This window comes from Corvus kubaryi, unplaced genomic scaffold (genome assembly GCF_017639235.1).
Source record: "Corvus kubaryi isolate FWS band 111438036 unplaced genomic scaffold, C.kubaryi_AGA036_p1.0 37396, whole genome shotgun sequence".
In the NCBI taxonomy this organism is placed as follows: Eukaryota; Metazoa; Chordata; class Aves; order Passeriformes; family Corvidae; genus Corvus; species Corvus kubaryi.
The window spans coordinates 13,701,300-13,717,921 of record NW_024581135.1 but is presented as its reverse complement, the minus strand read 5'-3'; the positions used below and the strand labels follow the sequence as shown (position 1 = coordinate 13,717,921).

The following is a 16,622-nucleotide window of genomic DNA, read 5'->3' as shown; positions in this document are numbered from 1 at the left end:
ACACTCTTGTGACGTAAAACTTTCAAGATTTTCCCCTTGATGTGAATATTCCTGTGAGGTAACTAACTTTAGACAGGCCCATAATAGTAAAACATTGTCAGTAAGTCTTCCTTTCCAAAAGAGCAGAAAAACTTGTTTAAAGCACCTTCCATCTTTGAACGCATTTTCCCCCTCATAAACCTTGAAGTGCTACAGCAAAGCTGGTGCTGTCTGCATACAGCAGCAGCCTGTCACTTATGGAAAACTCAAATTTCATATATCAAGGGCTTGTGTGAAAATTGCTTTGAGTGTTAATTGCCCAAATGATTCAGCTTTATAAGAGCCTCTCTTATGTACTGAAGTATGTCTCATAGCACGCTGAGTGCCAAGCTCCAATAGAGAGCCAGCTGTGCTCTGCTCCCAGATGTTCGAAGAAGATAATTCTTGCCCATCATTTCAGTCCTCCATCACAAAATCCTGAAAATTTTGTTTAATGAAGTCATTAATGCACAATAGCATATTTCTTCCTTTTTTTTCCCTGATACTCTCCCAATAATGCATGCAAGTTTGCCTTGGCTTATAATTACAGTAGCACATTGTCAGATCAACTGTGCTGAGGAGATAAAAGCCATCAGTTCTGCAAAATTAAGACTCTGCCAACGTAATTTAGAAAGGATCACAACCCTCTGCTTTAAAATATGCTGTTTTTTTGCTGTGTTTAAGGTCATTTTCATTCTCCAGTTTACCTATTGCAATATTAATTTTTCTTGGAAGCCTAACAAAAAGTACACTCAGTCCTAAGTGTTGGATTCAAGCCTTTTCATAACTTCTCTTCATCCAGATCTCATTTTTCAATGTGTTCATTGGTCCTTGACAAATTTACACTGCTAAGGTTTTTTGGGTTTTTGTTCTTGGTTTTGTTGTTTGTGGGTTTTGGGTTTTTTTTTTGAGTCAAAGTAGCTGAAGTGAATGGCACTGAAGTGAAAGGATCTGTGATAGTTTATACCAGCTGCTTGTGGGCTGAGTAAAACTCCTGGATACAAACAAGAAAACAGCTTTTACAGGGAGGTCCTGCTTGGACCTTGCCTGTCAGTGTGCAGGTGCAGAGAATTTCATGGAGAGGTTTTTTGTGCTATATGGTGATAAAATATTTGTGAGAACCACAGCTTGATCTTCACAGCAAGTGACTACCATCAATTCCTGCTGCTTTCTGACTCAGCTGTCAGAAGAGATTTCTCTTTGACTTTGTTGTAGCTGAGTTTGAACAACCACAGATAGGTGGGGCTGGGTTAATTCAGCCTGTCTTTGTGGTCATGCTGCTCTTGAATACAAGTATATAGCTGTGTTTACTGGCTAGGCAGTATGAATTCACTTTTCACCATTCCTAAGGCACCAGGGGACCATTCACTGCCTCCCCAGGCCCATGTGTTTGTGTGTTCACCCACCAACACAGCATTTCAAGATCATAGGTTGCTCTGGTTTTACTGCACCTGATCCAATTGCTCCTTCAAGTTATGGCCTCTGTCCAGCATCTGTGGCTGTTGTCAAAGTTAATGCAGAGTCCATCTTTGCTGTTCCAATTGCAGGTGATAAGACCCTCTGGAAACTATTCTGTCAGTAGCTGATGGCCCTCACAAATTGGTGGCAGATGTTGGTGTGGAGGTTATTGATTGCTGAGACATGAGCCATCAGAGCTCCTTGTGATAGCAGTGGGATGAAGCAGCTGCTCTGTTATAGAGCTTCTGTCTCTCAAATGATCCAAAATTAGGGCATACACATCTGGGGATAAAAATAACTCCCTGATCTTGTTCAGAATGGTGTTAATGAGTACAGTGGAACAAAGCTTAATTTTCTCTATATGGGCTTAGCATTAGAATGAAGAAATATGATTTGTATTGCTATCTCGTCCTGCTAGCTGGAATGTGAAGTCCTGTATTACACAAGGTTATTTCAGCAAAGTGCTGTGTAACTACAGGTGCTGGTCAGAGTACACATGTGAGACGTGTTGCTGTTTCACTCACTGTCAGCAAGAACCCAGAAAACATAGGCAGAATCACATAGTCAGAGACTGGCAAACTCCCAAGGTATGGAGAACTCTTTACTGCCATTCTTTTACGCTCAGGTGTTGCCTACAGGTCCAAATACTATTTGGACTAGACTACTTTAGCAGCCAGAGCAGTCACTGACATGCAAAAGGAATGGATATATGTATGTTCCACATCCCAGCAGCTGGAATAGGAGGCTTTGTATCTTTAAAGAGGTTATTTTATTTTACTTCTATCAGGAATTTTGCCAGCTGGGCTATACTGCCGTTAGAAAAAACCTCCAAACACCAACAAAGAAACAAGCAAAAGCCCCATAACCCCCCATTTATTAAAATCCCAGGGCAAACCAGGGCACACTCAGACGTGTTCCTCATGGAACGAACGGAGTGTCTCATTCCTGCTTTTCCAGCTCATTGTAGACTGTTGTCTTTTTGGCTGGGAATTCCACCTTGAGAGAGATACAGCCTAAATATACAATTTTAGGAAACTTTATAGCATTTTCTCAGCAGTTTAATTTGCCATAATAATATCAATAAAATGAAAAAGAGCCCTTGGAAGATGGGAACTTTTGCCTGGACTCAGAGCTAGACAACGAAAGATTATATATATTTTTCCAGCTCCACCTTAAATACAATTCACATAGAGGGAGAGGGCAAGACCCTGGAAGACCCTGCACAAAAGAGTATTTATTTGTTGTGGTGAGCCATGATCAGCCAAATTAAGTGGACCAAAAGGTCCATTGGTTTGATGCTTCCACAGCCCAAAAGCCTTGAGCATGCAAAAGGTTGTGAAAAATATATAAACCATTGGCTGCAGCCCTCCCCTCCCCTCCCCTTATTTCTCATATTTGGTTGTCTTTCCAGAGAGTTCTATGTCTCTCGGTAGCTAACTGGCCCTTGTTACTCCTCCCCGCCTACCCTCTCTCCCATTTGCTGTAATTTGGTAACACCCCCTGGCTGATGTTCCATTGGTTACTGTGTGTTTCCCACACCCATATGGTGGGGTACAAGACCCCATGCAAGCCACGTTTCTTCAGCTTTCCCTGTGGATTTTCCTCTCCAGTAAACCCTCCTCCCCCACGAAGAAGTCCCTCCGCTTCTTTCCCACCTCCTTCGCGCGCCCTCGCCATCGGTGGGCAAGGGGAACCCGAGCGGGTGCTGCGCTTCGCCTGCCCTGCTGCGCTGCAATCAGTCTCCGTCCTCCCTGTTTGGAGCAGGCAGAAGGTTGCCCGGTGCCAGGACAGCGTGCTAGCCGGATGGCACCACGGCATTTATTAGCTAAAGTGACACAAACACATTTCATGAATGTACCTGCAGAGGGAAGATGAAACAAAATGTTACTCCGTCTTTTTGTAGTGTATCAAATTTTACTGTACAACACAGAACTGCTGGAAAAAAATTGTTTCAGTGGATAATGACCTCTTACTCCTCTGATTAAAAATGCTTTTTCTTCAGACTGATTATTTATTTACTCTTTATTTCAGAGAGGAGACAATTATGAGGAGTTCACAGATTTTATTTTTTCAAAAACAATTCAACTTTGGCCAAGAATTTGGTTTATAGAAAAAGTATTGTTTGATCCCTGTCAGAACAGTATTCTGGTACTGTTTTCTTTTAAATCTTCAATGCCCCTGTACTTTGGGGAGGGAGGCTGATCTTCTTTGCGAATGTGACCTTCACTCACAACTATTCCATTATCTTCCTTACCAAAAAGCCTGACCGACTGGAGTTTAACAAAACTTCAGTTTTATCAAGTTTTAATTTTTTTTTTGCATGGGGAAAAAACAAGCACAACCAAAGCAACAAGAGTCTCCTCTCTCCCCTGAAGACTCTAACCATGAAAAGGTCAGCCAGAGTCTAATAAGAAAATTCCCAATCCTACAGCAGGAGAGGTTGAAAATAGGACTTGAGGCCTGGGACAAAATGAAAAAATGGGGACAGGCTTTCAAAGCCCATGAAACTTATACCTGTGAGTGGGGCAAGGAGCAAGCTGACTTGGTGGGTCTGATAAGGTTTGAAGCAATCTGTTCCTGAACTATTTGGTCTTATCCTTGTGCCTGTAATCCATTTTTCATTGCAGGCAGTGAAGTTGCAGAGATGAGAGATCTGGTTAAAGTTAAACACAGCTGCCAGATGTTTCTTTGCAGGGAAGAAGGTGAGAGAGGTATTGAATGAGAAGACAAAGAAAAATAGTTCTGTGGGGGCTTTTGGCAAGTTTTCAGCATCTTGCTGTTCAGGGGAATCAGCTTGTTCCTGATTCTGTGCTCTGCCTTCCATTTTTCATTTTTCTTTCTTGCATCCTGGTGTCAGAAGCATCACTCATGTCATGCATGAAGAAAGAATGAGAGAGTCCTCAGCTCCCTGCATGGAACAATGGTCTTTATCCCTTTACCAGAAAACTGAGAGATGTAATAATCTCTGATTCTTCAACTTTTGTTCTGGTAGGTAAGTTGTGCTGCTGCTGAACAGAAGGGAATTGAGATATTTCAGCTCTATGGAAGAAATTCTGAGCACAAGGCTCTATTTATGCAGTACATTACAGGAATATGAGAAAAGGTATGGAGAGCCCTGAGGGTCTCACATGCATTTGTGGAACAAAAACTTATGAATGGAGAAGAAAGCAAAAATTGACAGTAAAGAATGGCAGAAAGTGTAATTTAATTGAAATACAATATAAAATCTTATTTATGTTAAATATGAATTACAGGGGGCTTTATTAAAATGCTATCATCACTCCATTAGGTATTAGAATGAATAAAGGTGATTGTTCCCAGTAAGTAAGAATGTGACACTGAGTTGCATTTTATCAACGTATCCATATGTCACACTGAGAAGTCCTTCCAAATGAATTTGGTAGCAATCCCTCAGGAAGATTAAATACTTTCTTTTCAAGGTACTGGAAACTGATTTGCCATTCAGGTCTTCCTGGTCACTAAGCGAACATCAGGAATTAAGAAGCATCTCTATACATAGTCCTAGCAAGCCTGGTTGTTAAGGCATTAAACCTGTTGGTTTTTGTTTTTTTTAAGCTGAAATAGAAATGTTGATCAAAATATTTTCTGGGAAGCAGGTTTATTACTGCAAGGTCTGGACCCTTTTATTTCTCAGTGTAGTCAAAATATCTTGTACCGAGGCTTTAGGTTGATAGAATAGGTATGAAATGAATCATATGTATGTGTAAGGTGATGTTATGTGAGGGCACTTCATTCTGAAAGCTCTTATTTTCATGTACTACCCTTTATTTGCTAATTTTTTCTTTACTCATTTCTTTGTTTCTGCCCTAAGCTTGTCAAATACTGGCCATCCATAAAATATTCATTTGGTGTGAACACACCTTAATTTTTCCTTGGCAATGAGCCTGTGGGCAGCCTCTGTGGAATTGCCATGCAGTGCCACTGGTAACAGTAAAAGCCATCACAGATTTGGGCTGCTAAATTGGAAGCATCTCCAGTAACACTGAATCCTGTTGTCTCAGGTGGTACGAAGACCAGGTCCAATTTCCACAATTGCTGGCTAACAACAAAGGATCCAGTTTACAGTGTTCAGTAGCCTTTCCTCTTTGCTTATCTTTGCTTCATCATTGGAACATTGCTAATGAGCCATTAGGCTGCTGCTGGCCTCCAAACAGTCCTACACATCAAAGTCCTATGGCCCACGAAAGGCCCCTTGGAACAGCTTCTCTACAGCTATCAAAACTTAGGGGATCCACTGTCCTTCTGGTACCCTCCAGGTTTTGCCATTTTGAGGTGTCATTTTGACCTAATAACGTATCACCTGAAGACCTTTTCTCACTGACAGGAGTGATCTTTGAAAAAAAGGAGTGGCAGTGGCAAGATTGTTGGACTTGATGATCCTGCAGGTTTTCTTCAACCTTAACGATTCCATGATTCTATTACAATACTTGTTATACCAGGCATATCCTCTCAATACTCTTTACCCAGGGATATGTTAAGATAAAATAAAAATTGTATGAAGAACAAAGCAGAAGTATTCACATTTGGTACCAGCTGGGTGGAAGGCAGGTCATCCAACAGCAAATAGCCATTAGATGTTTATAATCTGCCCAGAATTTTTAAGAATACCATGCCTTAGATCATAGAGTGGTGCACAGGTCCACAGCAGCATCCACAGGGTAATGTTTCTTCAGAGAGAATAATTGTTTGATTTCTCATTTGAAGATTGACTCCTTCTTAGATCTATCAAAAGCTTCTCTTTGTTTGCTTTTTAATGCAAACACCAGCAGTATATCTTTTAGGGTTTGTATGCTCTACTAAGAAAAATTCTAGCTGACTATTCCTTTTTGATCTACATTCTTATGAAAGCAACATAATTGGCAATTCTAAAAGTTCATGGTATCTTGAAAAAGAAGAAAAATATGAGAAGAGCCTTTTAAATGCTGAAAATTACAACTTTAATTATAAAGTTATTAATTTCTTTTATTTTCATATTTTTTTTTCAATTCAAAATATAGTAGATTTACACCATCAGTGTATTAATAGCTTTTGTAAATACAAACATCATAGTCAGCTTTAACATAAAATCAGCAGTAGGCTTTGGATGCTGTTTTCCTCTATTCTTGTCATAGCAATGCTGCAATCCAAATAGACTTTGGTACAACATATCAGATACTTTCCATCATACATACAGTTTGAAACAACAGAAGAGGTGTGAAGGCAAGAAGTTATGCTGAAAGATCAGCACTTATAAAGATTGTACTTTAATGTGTTTCTTTCTGACATGGGTGGAAATACAATTTTTTTTGCAGGAAGGGTAAATATAGTCAGTGAAATGCTTGTCCCACTGAATTCAGTGGGATTTTGTCCCAAACACACAGGAAATAGACATGTAGAATAAGGATTCCTTATTTCCAGTCACTGACAATACCACTGTCTTGAATTATAGAAGGATCTCTACTACAACAGCTATTTAACTTCTTTGTAATATATGGTTGGAATTTTTGCTCACCATCTATGTTTTATTTTTATATTATTAACTTCCTTTATTTACCCAAATTTCCAGACATCAGATGTGGGTCCGTTGATTGTTCAGGGATTCTTTAATCTTCTGTCCTGAATGAACAGCTGCTGTGAGGCTTCTGCACTTTCTAAACATACAAAGCTTTCTTATGTGAAGAACTGGGGGATTTTAGAAAATGCAATAAATACCTTTTAATGTGAGTATTCTTTTGGTGTGTATGTACCATCATTTTTTGATTGGACTTGAACACACAAGGAATCCAAACATCTCATTTTATTCAAAGAAAACCTCTCATATAATTCAAAGAAATTTGTTGTCAGCAGTTACACTGAGCAAATACACTTTGATTTCTCCAAACAGCAATATCTATTTTTTTTGATGAAAAGCTTCTCTCCATCCCTATTGGCATCTGATTACCTTCTCTTGCTCTGCACCTTTTTAATGATTTTCTCTGCATCTTGTCTCAGGGTTTCCTCTGTTCTGTGAGGGATTCTTGCAGGCTTTAGCAGTGCAGTACTTTCCTGCTTATCCCTGAACTGTAAATGTTTCAGCACTTTGTCTGCATTCCTTGTTGAAAGACAATAGTCCTTTTTATTTCCCTGTACTGATGCACCACAGTGATCCCTAGATTCGATTTAAGAGAAAGCTTGATACTGAGAAATCCCATAGTCCTATTTTTAATAGGGTTACAAAATTATTTGGTCTTGGTATTCTAAAAAGAAAAAAATTACATATATGTATGTCTATATATGTCTTGTTTCCTCGACAAGGGGCTGACTAAATGCTCCTCAGGCCTGTGTTAATGTGCAATGGCACATTGGACCTGGGGAAAACCTGGAACAATAGAGGCCAAGCCCCAGAAAAAATGCATACCAGGTCCATGGTCTGGTTGGCCAGATACACATTTGGGACTGACTTCTTTCGGACAGAATTACTCTGCTGAGCTGTAATAATGCTTCAGGGGCTGAGATGGGTGCAGGGGAGGACTGTCAGTTATGCTCATAAAATTAGAAAAAATTGAGTTTCAGTTGTTAAGGCAGAATGTCAGAATATTGAATCTGTGAAAACTCTTTTCAAGGAGTGACAAAAAGAAATGACTTAAAAGGAGATTAATTCCCCTTTGCAAGGGATTATTTTTATCAGTGAGAGAATTTGAAAGCTTCATGCACCCACTCTTAAAGCTCACCAATATCACCAGAAATACTGTGTTTAATCTCTTTCATTTTCATATATCATAAAAAAATGTCCTGTGTTCCTACAGGATCATATTTATTTTCTGTCTTCCAACTTCAGCAAATATTGGTCATTTTGGAGCATTGCTTTCCCATACATCATTGAAAGATGGCTTACTTACGCCTGTAAGTGTGGACCTATGACTTCCCATGCAAAGTGGGATTCAACAAGTTTTCACAGGGCATTAAGGCATGACGACAGAGGGATCATCATAATGCTCCCTTGTTTAATGAGCACTGGAGGTTTATAGCACTAAATTTAACAAATACAGAACTTGCAGTGCCATTTTTAACAAACATGTTTTCTGTAAAAATGTGCCATATGTGATCACTCTGTAAATCCGTCTCAGATCAGGTTGGTCAAATTTGCTCAAATTTGACATAGGATTGGCAATCCAAAATTAAAACCTTTATGAAAATGTTTACTGGCTAGCAGAGAAGGGCAGAACACCTTCATTGATAAAAATAGATAAATAAATACATAAGTAAATGGCTAATCCCTTACCATAGAGAAGGCAGTAGAGATCCAGATGGGAGCTGGGGGACTGCAAACAAGAACAGCAGTCACAGCTGAGGAGATGGGGCACCAAAGAGCTGTAGGACAACAGGCCACAGCATTAGAGGGACCCTACATAAAAGTATGGGGGGGGGGGGGGGAAGAAGAATCTGTTTCATTAATTATTCTATTCAGGCAGCAAATTGCAAAAATCATTTAACCATCAGTGATGAAATGCTATGGCTGCCAACTGAGATGTCTCAGCACTGTACATGTTTGTTTTAGCACAGCATGCTGCTTGCAGAAGGATGTTTTGCTAATTAGTTTTGAAAGTTATAGGAAGTTCACAATGCACTCTTTTTACAACTAAATTGAATGACTCAAGACAGTAGAGTTATTGTATGAGCGAAAAACAGAGGATGGGGCCATTAGAGTCTGCCAAGTCACCACATATCATGAGCTTTCTTCATTGCAAAGCAAAGTTTTTCCTGAAGAAAACAAAGAAACAGACAATCTCCACAAACCATTTATTCTCTCTGTTGAGTGTGCTTGAGTAATTTCTAAATACACAAAGCCCTGAAACCCAGAAGGACACAGTAAATAAATAACCTCACTGAAACCATAGCTCGTGCCAGAATTGCTGCTGACCAACTATTCAAAGTGGCTCGTTACCAATAGGGAAGCTGTTCCTGAATGCTTGGAGTGTTTGTCAGCCTAGATAAATAGGGAAAATGGGATAAAGATTGTTAATTAAGCTACTAAGAAGAGATGTAGTCAGAGACCAAAAGTTGCATTCAGTTCAGATTTAGGGGAGGCAATGACACAAAGTCTGAAGTTGTCTGAACTGGTAAGAATTGGCTGAGGTACTCTGAACCCATGCTGTACCACCAGAAAATCTGGCCTCTATAATTCCAGTGTGGCACTTTGTCTAAGTCTACCACATAATTTAAAATATTCACACCCACACCAAAAGAGGCACTAAGTCAGGTTCCTGTGTGTAACAGGTATGACACAGGTGTCTAATTAAAATCTGCACGCTCAACTTGCAAAAGCCAGAATTTTATGACTGGGGAGAGAGGCAGGAATTTATTTCCTATGTCTATCAAAATTTCCTCTAAAGTCAATTTTCTTTAACAGTTATAATAATGTTACACGTTCTGAATACATGAAAGGGGACAAAAGGCTGGTAGTCCTCTATAGGTCCTGCTAGGGCTGGAAGAAAGTTCTTTGGTGTTCCCACACTTTATGTGGGAGGTGCAGCAAATCTCAAGTCACCCCAGTTATACTTTTCTCAGAGGAAATATTTACATTTTCATCGAACTGGAGGGCCAGGGGTCTTCAGTTTTATAAACTCAGTCTCACAGTTAAGATCAGTGATTTTTTTCTAACACTTGTCCTAGAGAAATAAAATACCTCCTATTTCAAAAGTAGTAAAAAGATTAAAATATTAATGTGTCTTAGAAGGAGACAGGTGCATAATATCAAAATAATTTGGGCTCTGCCAGTGCTATGTTTTGTGCATTTTTTTACTGCAGTAGCCACAGAATACAATGTGGCTGTCCAATGGTATGTTACAAAAAGTATCTTAAGCATTTAATACATTTGGCACGAGTTTCATATTCTTTGGTTAAAATGCTAACGCACACGGATTTAAGATCCAAAAGCAAAGGTATTGGAATTCTAAAAATACTTCGGAGTCCATCTTCTTCGAGTACTGAGGAAGGACTGAGATTGTGATTGAAAGACAAAAATATCTTGTTTTTTTCAGTTGGGGTCCTCAGAGTCTTGTCTTGCTCAGATCTCTTACAGCATTTTTGTGACCAATGTCAGTAATCGACACTGGAGTCCAGGAGCTTTCTGAGCTTTGGTGCCAAGAAGTGAGCACAAGTGATCAGCAACAGTGTCTTCAAAGCGCAGCTGTAGATGACTTTATATATATGTACACACATATATAGATCAAAGCACAGGAAAAAATACATCAAGTTGAGCAGAGCTCATCAGTATCTTATTTGTTATCTTGTATTTCTCCACCTCTATTTTCAGTAGTCCAGGGCACCATGACAGCTGTGGATGAGCAGGTGCAGAGAACAATTATCCTATTTCTGGAGCAAACTGTGGGCTTCATTTAGGAAGCCAACTTACTGGGGTAAAGAAACTCATCACCGTTGATTCTTAGGTGAGGAATAAGATCTTTTCATGCAGCCCACCATGAATAATCTATCTGTCTATTTATTTATTTATTTATTTGTAATAAAGCATTGATGGTCAGTGTAATTCTCTGGTCTAGCACACTGCAAAGGATATACAGAAGCCCTACAGAGTGAGAAACAAAGCCAGAGGGATGCAGTTAATCTGAACAAGCTTCTTTATAGTGACAGTCATATGGTTGCATTTGTGAATAATGTATTGGTATCTGCACCAGAACTGAATTCCTCTCCCTGCAAAAATCCACAATCCTGCTGGTGGGCACTCAGAGGATTTTCAAATGCAAAATAAATAAATAAATACTCAGGCAAAAATATCTTGCATGAAAAAATGTAGCTGAGCTCCATTGTTTCAAGCGGCCTGCTCAAACCAGGATGCTTTACCTTTTAATATCTATCTATGCATGTGTGCCAAGAACCTGCTGACTAATTGGAATCATATTTGTACATCCACTGGCTATTATATACTACATTGTAAATTCCAGCATTTTGCAGTTCTCAAGCTGCCATGCAGAGAAAGTCAGTAATAAATCCTTCATTCTTACTTTTTCCATGTTTTCCAAGAGTTTTATTTCTTTGAAGTGTCTTTGATTTTTTTATAGATATAAAATTCAAAAATTTAAAAAAAAAAATCCCAGTGTAAATCCCCAAACAAACAAAATAAACTCCCCTGTTCCAATAAAAATGCACATTTAAGGGCATGGGGTGTATCTGGACTATAGATTTATTTTTGTTTTGAGCTAGATCAGCTTTATCTAGTTTAATGTTTGTTCTGTTACCATTTGAAATTCAATTTCAGGTAGTTCTTCATCATATCAGAATAGGATGCATCATTAACTCTAAGAGGATGTTTTCATTTGGCATCTGCTATTTTCACCAAATGTCAAGGCTTGACATTTGCTATCTTTATCTGGTTTTGGTGTATCACTCATACTGAGATTTTGTTTCTTATCTGATATTGATTTCAACTGTGACCAGCTGTGTTGCTAATAAAATCAACAGGCAAGTATCTGGCATTTAGTTCTTCACTGCTAGAGGAAAAGAAACAACCCAGTGACAAAAAAAAGTAAAGAGATACTTTTCAATTAGGATGCTCGCCTGTATCCTCATATTATCCACCTCTTAGTACTTCTGTTGATGTTATATTTCTGACTGATTCCCTTGGGGAAGTCTCCATGGAAATCCTTGCCTCTCAGATGAAATATTCCTTTTTGCTCTCATCCACTGCTTCCTGGAGAGCGGGGTCATTTTTCAAAGCGGCATCTGCGCTTTCGGCAAACTCAGTTCCTTTGGCCTCGTTGGTGTGGTAGGTGCCCTTGTGCCTGTACATGTACCGGACCATCACCACCAGCAGGCAAATGAGGACGAATACCACGGCAGCAATCACACCTGGAAAGAGACCACTTAAATGTATCACCAGTAATAAACTCACAGCCAGACATCATGACTTGAATCGCTCGGTGGGGAAAAGCCCATGTGTTGTAAGATGTTTGCATGTTGCAGTGGCCAGAGTCAGAACACACTGGGAAAACCAAGATAGGGTATAGATACTGCAGGAATACAGGACAAATTCTCACTAGCTTTCTTTCAAATCAGTGGCTTGGTTTGATTGAACACATTGGAGCTAAAAGGTCACTGCAAAATGAGGAGAAATAAGAGAACATAAAGGAAAACCAATAGGTTTCCTTCCTCCTTCTGGTAACATATACCCGGTGTTGCAGGCAACCCAACCCTGCCTTCTCGAGTGTTCTCAATTTCAGGAAATGTTCAGGGCAGAGTATTTCCAAGAAGACATTAAACAAATAGCAGGAGCTGTGTGGCTCTGGAACTGCTCTGTCTTTTCAAGCTGCCATTTCATGCTGTGCTCTAATTAAGAAAGTCTGATTGTAATGAATGTGGAAGTGACACCTGGCAGAAGGAAGGGATTCTGGGTAGATCCTTCTTGTCTCCTGCACTAAGGCTAATTTCCAGCTATGTGTTGACTGGACAAAAATTTCTATGGATGAACCCAGTGTGCATAGGACCAAATGGTGAATGGAAGCACTCCTAGTGAAAGAAAGTAAATTCAAGATCCTTTTCTACTGTGAAAGGTAGAAGTCCATAAAAGAGACAAGTCCTGACAAGTCCAAGGAATGACAAGTCCATGACAAGTCCATTGTTAAAAAACCTACAAACTCTAACCCTTTCCTCCCAGCTCAAATTTTTGACTTAAAAATCCTGAAAATAAATTGTTTTGAAGTTTATTCAAGTTGCATGACTTTTGTAATTTTTAAACATGTTTTTTTGCATGGATCCAGGATGTGCTTATAAATGCTTTTGCTGTGATTCTGTAAAAGTACATGATACTGAGGTGATTCTATATTCTTATTACTAAACCAAACATTAAAGAAACACACAATAAAAAGAACTAGAATGGAACATTCCTAGGGCTTCCTCTGCTGTCAGTGAAGAGTGTGTCTGTTTTTGTCTTCCAGAAGTGAACTCTACATTTTCTCAGAACTGCTCTCTGGAAATGCCTGCTACTCTGCAGAGACAATGAGGGGAAGGTAGAGAGTATCTCTTTTCTGCATCTTATAGTCAAGATAAGCGGCGAGAGTGAGTATCTTCAAAGCTTTAGATTTATCAGTATCAGTAAACTGAGTGGGGATACCCTACTGGTGTGAAAACATAGGAATAGACAGAATATTAGCAGAGTAAATAAAGATTATAACTCTGCCTTAAAACATACTCCTTAACATTATCCCCCAGATTTCATGGTGTCTGGTTCTGGAATGTGAAGTTACTGCTAGCAGAAATGAAATTCCTTATACAAAGAACTCCAGATTTAAAATAATATCATGGTTACAGTGTGGGCTTCGTCAATTTTTAGGACCTCGCTGCTATCCCTTGACACAAGAGGCTCTAACAGGCTTTAGATGTAGCACAATATTAATAAGCCTAAGGGACTAAGTACAAATCAATTTACCTGCTACTTGTTCATAGAAAGCCGAAATTAAAGTTACAGGAGATGGGACCTGAGGGAAATATAGCAGAACCTCACCAATTTGCACTAATGATTGGTATAGCCCCTTGTGAATGACTGAAATTAGTGTGTTAGCATGGAAATGAACAAACACAATAAAAATAAAAAGACAGGTTCACTCCGTGAACATAGCTTTGCTCATTTATTCTGACAACTGTATTTAGTTTAAATGCATGAGAGAGCTTTAATGGAGCACCAGGAAATATAGTGTGGTGAATTCTGTAACAATAAAGGGTCAGCTGGTGTAAGCTAACATTGCTCAAATCAAAAGTGCTACACCAGTTCTGTACTGAAGCTTGACCCAGTGAATACTGAAGGAAATCAGGACTGTTTGGTATTTGTTTGTCCTGAAATGGGGAATGGATGGGGGTGTTACTGCTCAGTATATGGCTTATGCTCATTATCTCATCTCGTTATCTTGCAATAGCCCCTCTGGGAGCAGATTTCCCACTGGCCTAATTAACTCTAATTGTGCCGCTCCTGTTGTCTTGTCAGCAAAGTAGGGGATTTGCAAAATGCAAGAAATCAACAAACCTGCTGTTTTAATTCTTATTGTGCTGCTTAGTACGGTCTGGTACTCACCTCCAATAACAGCCACATCTGCTCCAGCTGTGGGGCTCTCCACTTCTCCATCTATAAATAGAATAGAACATTCAAAAGTTAATTATAAAAAAGGAATTGGATCATATAGAGCAGCAGTGACTGTACTGGCGGTGCTGTATTATTTTAACCTGTGAAACTCAGACCTTGATCAATATCTCTTGTTAGCAAAAGACATTTATGAAACTTCACATTAGAGTTAGCCATACTGTAACAGTTTTCTGCCACCATAACACTGGAAAATAAATAGCTAGCACATTATGCAAACTATCATGGCCCTCAGGGCAACACCTACTGTTTATTATGAGCACTTACCTGTAACATCCTCCAGTGAATGATTAAATTAAGAGCATTTAGGTACTGTGATTACTCTCAGAGAGGTAGTTTTGGGAAAAAAAGGTTGATGTCTATTTATTTTCCCATTTATGGCTCTTCAGAGTATGGTCTGGATCTTGATTTGATGCAAATTAATCTGTATGTATTGATTTCAATTAGTATTTATTTATATGCAATGTCCTGTTTTTCTTCTTAGCATTTGTTTTCTTTTAAGCTTACATTTGGAATCAAGGCAAGCCTCTCACGTGTGTGGCATAAAATACAGTGTCCACTTAGAGTAAGTCTGTGTTGACAAATCAAATAACATTGTTTGTTAGATTATAATTTATAAAAAAACCCAAAAAACCTTTACAATCAATTGTAAAAGAGAAGTACCTGACCATGTTTATTTGTGAGGTAAGAAACTGGTCTGAGATGTAAGAAAGAACAGCTAGAATTTGAACTACACTTTGATCTTAATTATAGCACTTAATAAGAATACCCAAAACAACTAATGAATAGGCAAAGCTTTTTAAAGAGGAGATGAAAAAACATCCCAAAACCCAGTGAGGATATTTCTCTCTTTATTGTTTGAGATAGACCTTAAATATAAGTAAACACATACAGACAAGAATTTCTTCACCAACTTCCACTTAGGTGATCAGGATACAATTCTGAATTGTTTTCTGCTCCTTATTCCATGCCAGTAGTATCAGCTCACCTAGTCCTGCGTTATGTAGATGTCTGAGAGGGTGATGAACTCCTCGAGTTTTTCTATGCTAGGATAATGACAGGACACTCCTTTCTTTGTTTAGTTTTGTACTATTTATATAATTCTAAATGACACTGGTTTTTGAATAAGACAAAAAGCTTTATGTGAGGTCTTTTTTTTTAATTTCCCTTTGGTAAGTGCAGTAGATAGAAAAGTTCTCTGGAAAAGGTGAAAATCTAACTCCAAATCCTTCTATAAACTCAACAGTGGCACTATGGTTGATACATGGGATACCTTTTGCTATATCTGTATATGTGATTCAAGGACAAAACACTACCAGCAGTTTTCTCCTTGCTCTGTCTCTAACATCAGTTTGCAACAAACTGAGGAGAGCTGAGATTCAAAGGATCCACTTATTCTCAAGCATGGGAGGTGCTTTTTCTAGAAAGTAGGAGCGCTTTTCTCTCCCCCAGAGATCCTTCCTGCATTTTCTTCCATCTATATACTGATGGAAAGATTGAGCACACCTTCTGTAATTTAAAAACTCTAATTATGTCTACGTCCATTCAAAACCCACATGCTCAGAAGAGATTAATTGCCTCAAGGTCAAAATGCTCTGTATTCCTTTACACACCAAATACATGCTGCTTGCCAGAAAAGCAGGCTCCTCTACAGCAATCAAATACTTGAAGGTGTGAATTCTAAAGTGCTTCCCTAGCCACACAGCTTGCTGCCAAGCATTAATTCCAGATCAAATTATTATCCCTTTAACTATAAACGTTTATGAGTAACTCTCTGCTCTTACCTGGGATTCCCAGGTGCCTCTCAGATTCAGATTACAAGCAGGTGCCTTATCTCTAGTACTTGCCATCACAGTGCTTTTTGATAGAGGAATACAGTATCATCAATTGTCAGAAAAGTTTTCATTTCCATGCTGTACTTTCTAAGTTTGCTACAGAATGCCAGACTCATCTTGAGCTATGGTGTAGCTGGCACTGATCTGCTAAGCTGGCACTGCTGTGCCCTTCAGCAACCAGCTGA

General features: G+C 39.0%; 1 protein-coding gene across 1 annotated transcript in view; it reads right to left on the bottom strand.

Moving 5' to 3' along the window:
• Positions 1-11,672: 11,672 nt before the first annotated feature.
• Positions 11,673-16,622, bottom strand: part of GYPC (glycophorin C (Gerbich blood group)) — a 28,822-nt gene continuing 23,872 nt past the window's right edge. Inside the window, exons 2-3 of the mRNA XM_042041552.1 lie at positions 14,537-14,587; positions 11,673-12,321 (exon numbers count right to left, since the gene is read on the bottom strand). Coding sequence (XP_041897486.1) covers positions 12,125-12,321; positions 14,537-14,587 — 248 coding nt within the window. The 3' untranslated portion in view covers positions 11,673-12,124. The remainder of the gene's footprint in view (positions 12,322-14,536; positions 14,588-16,622) is intronic.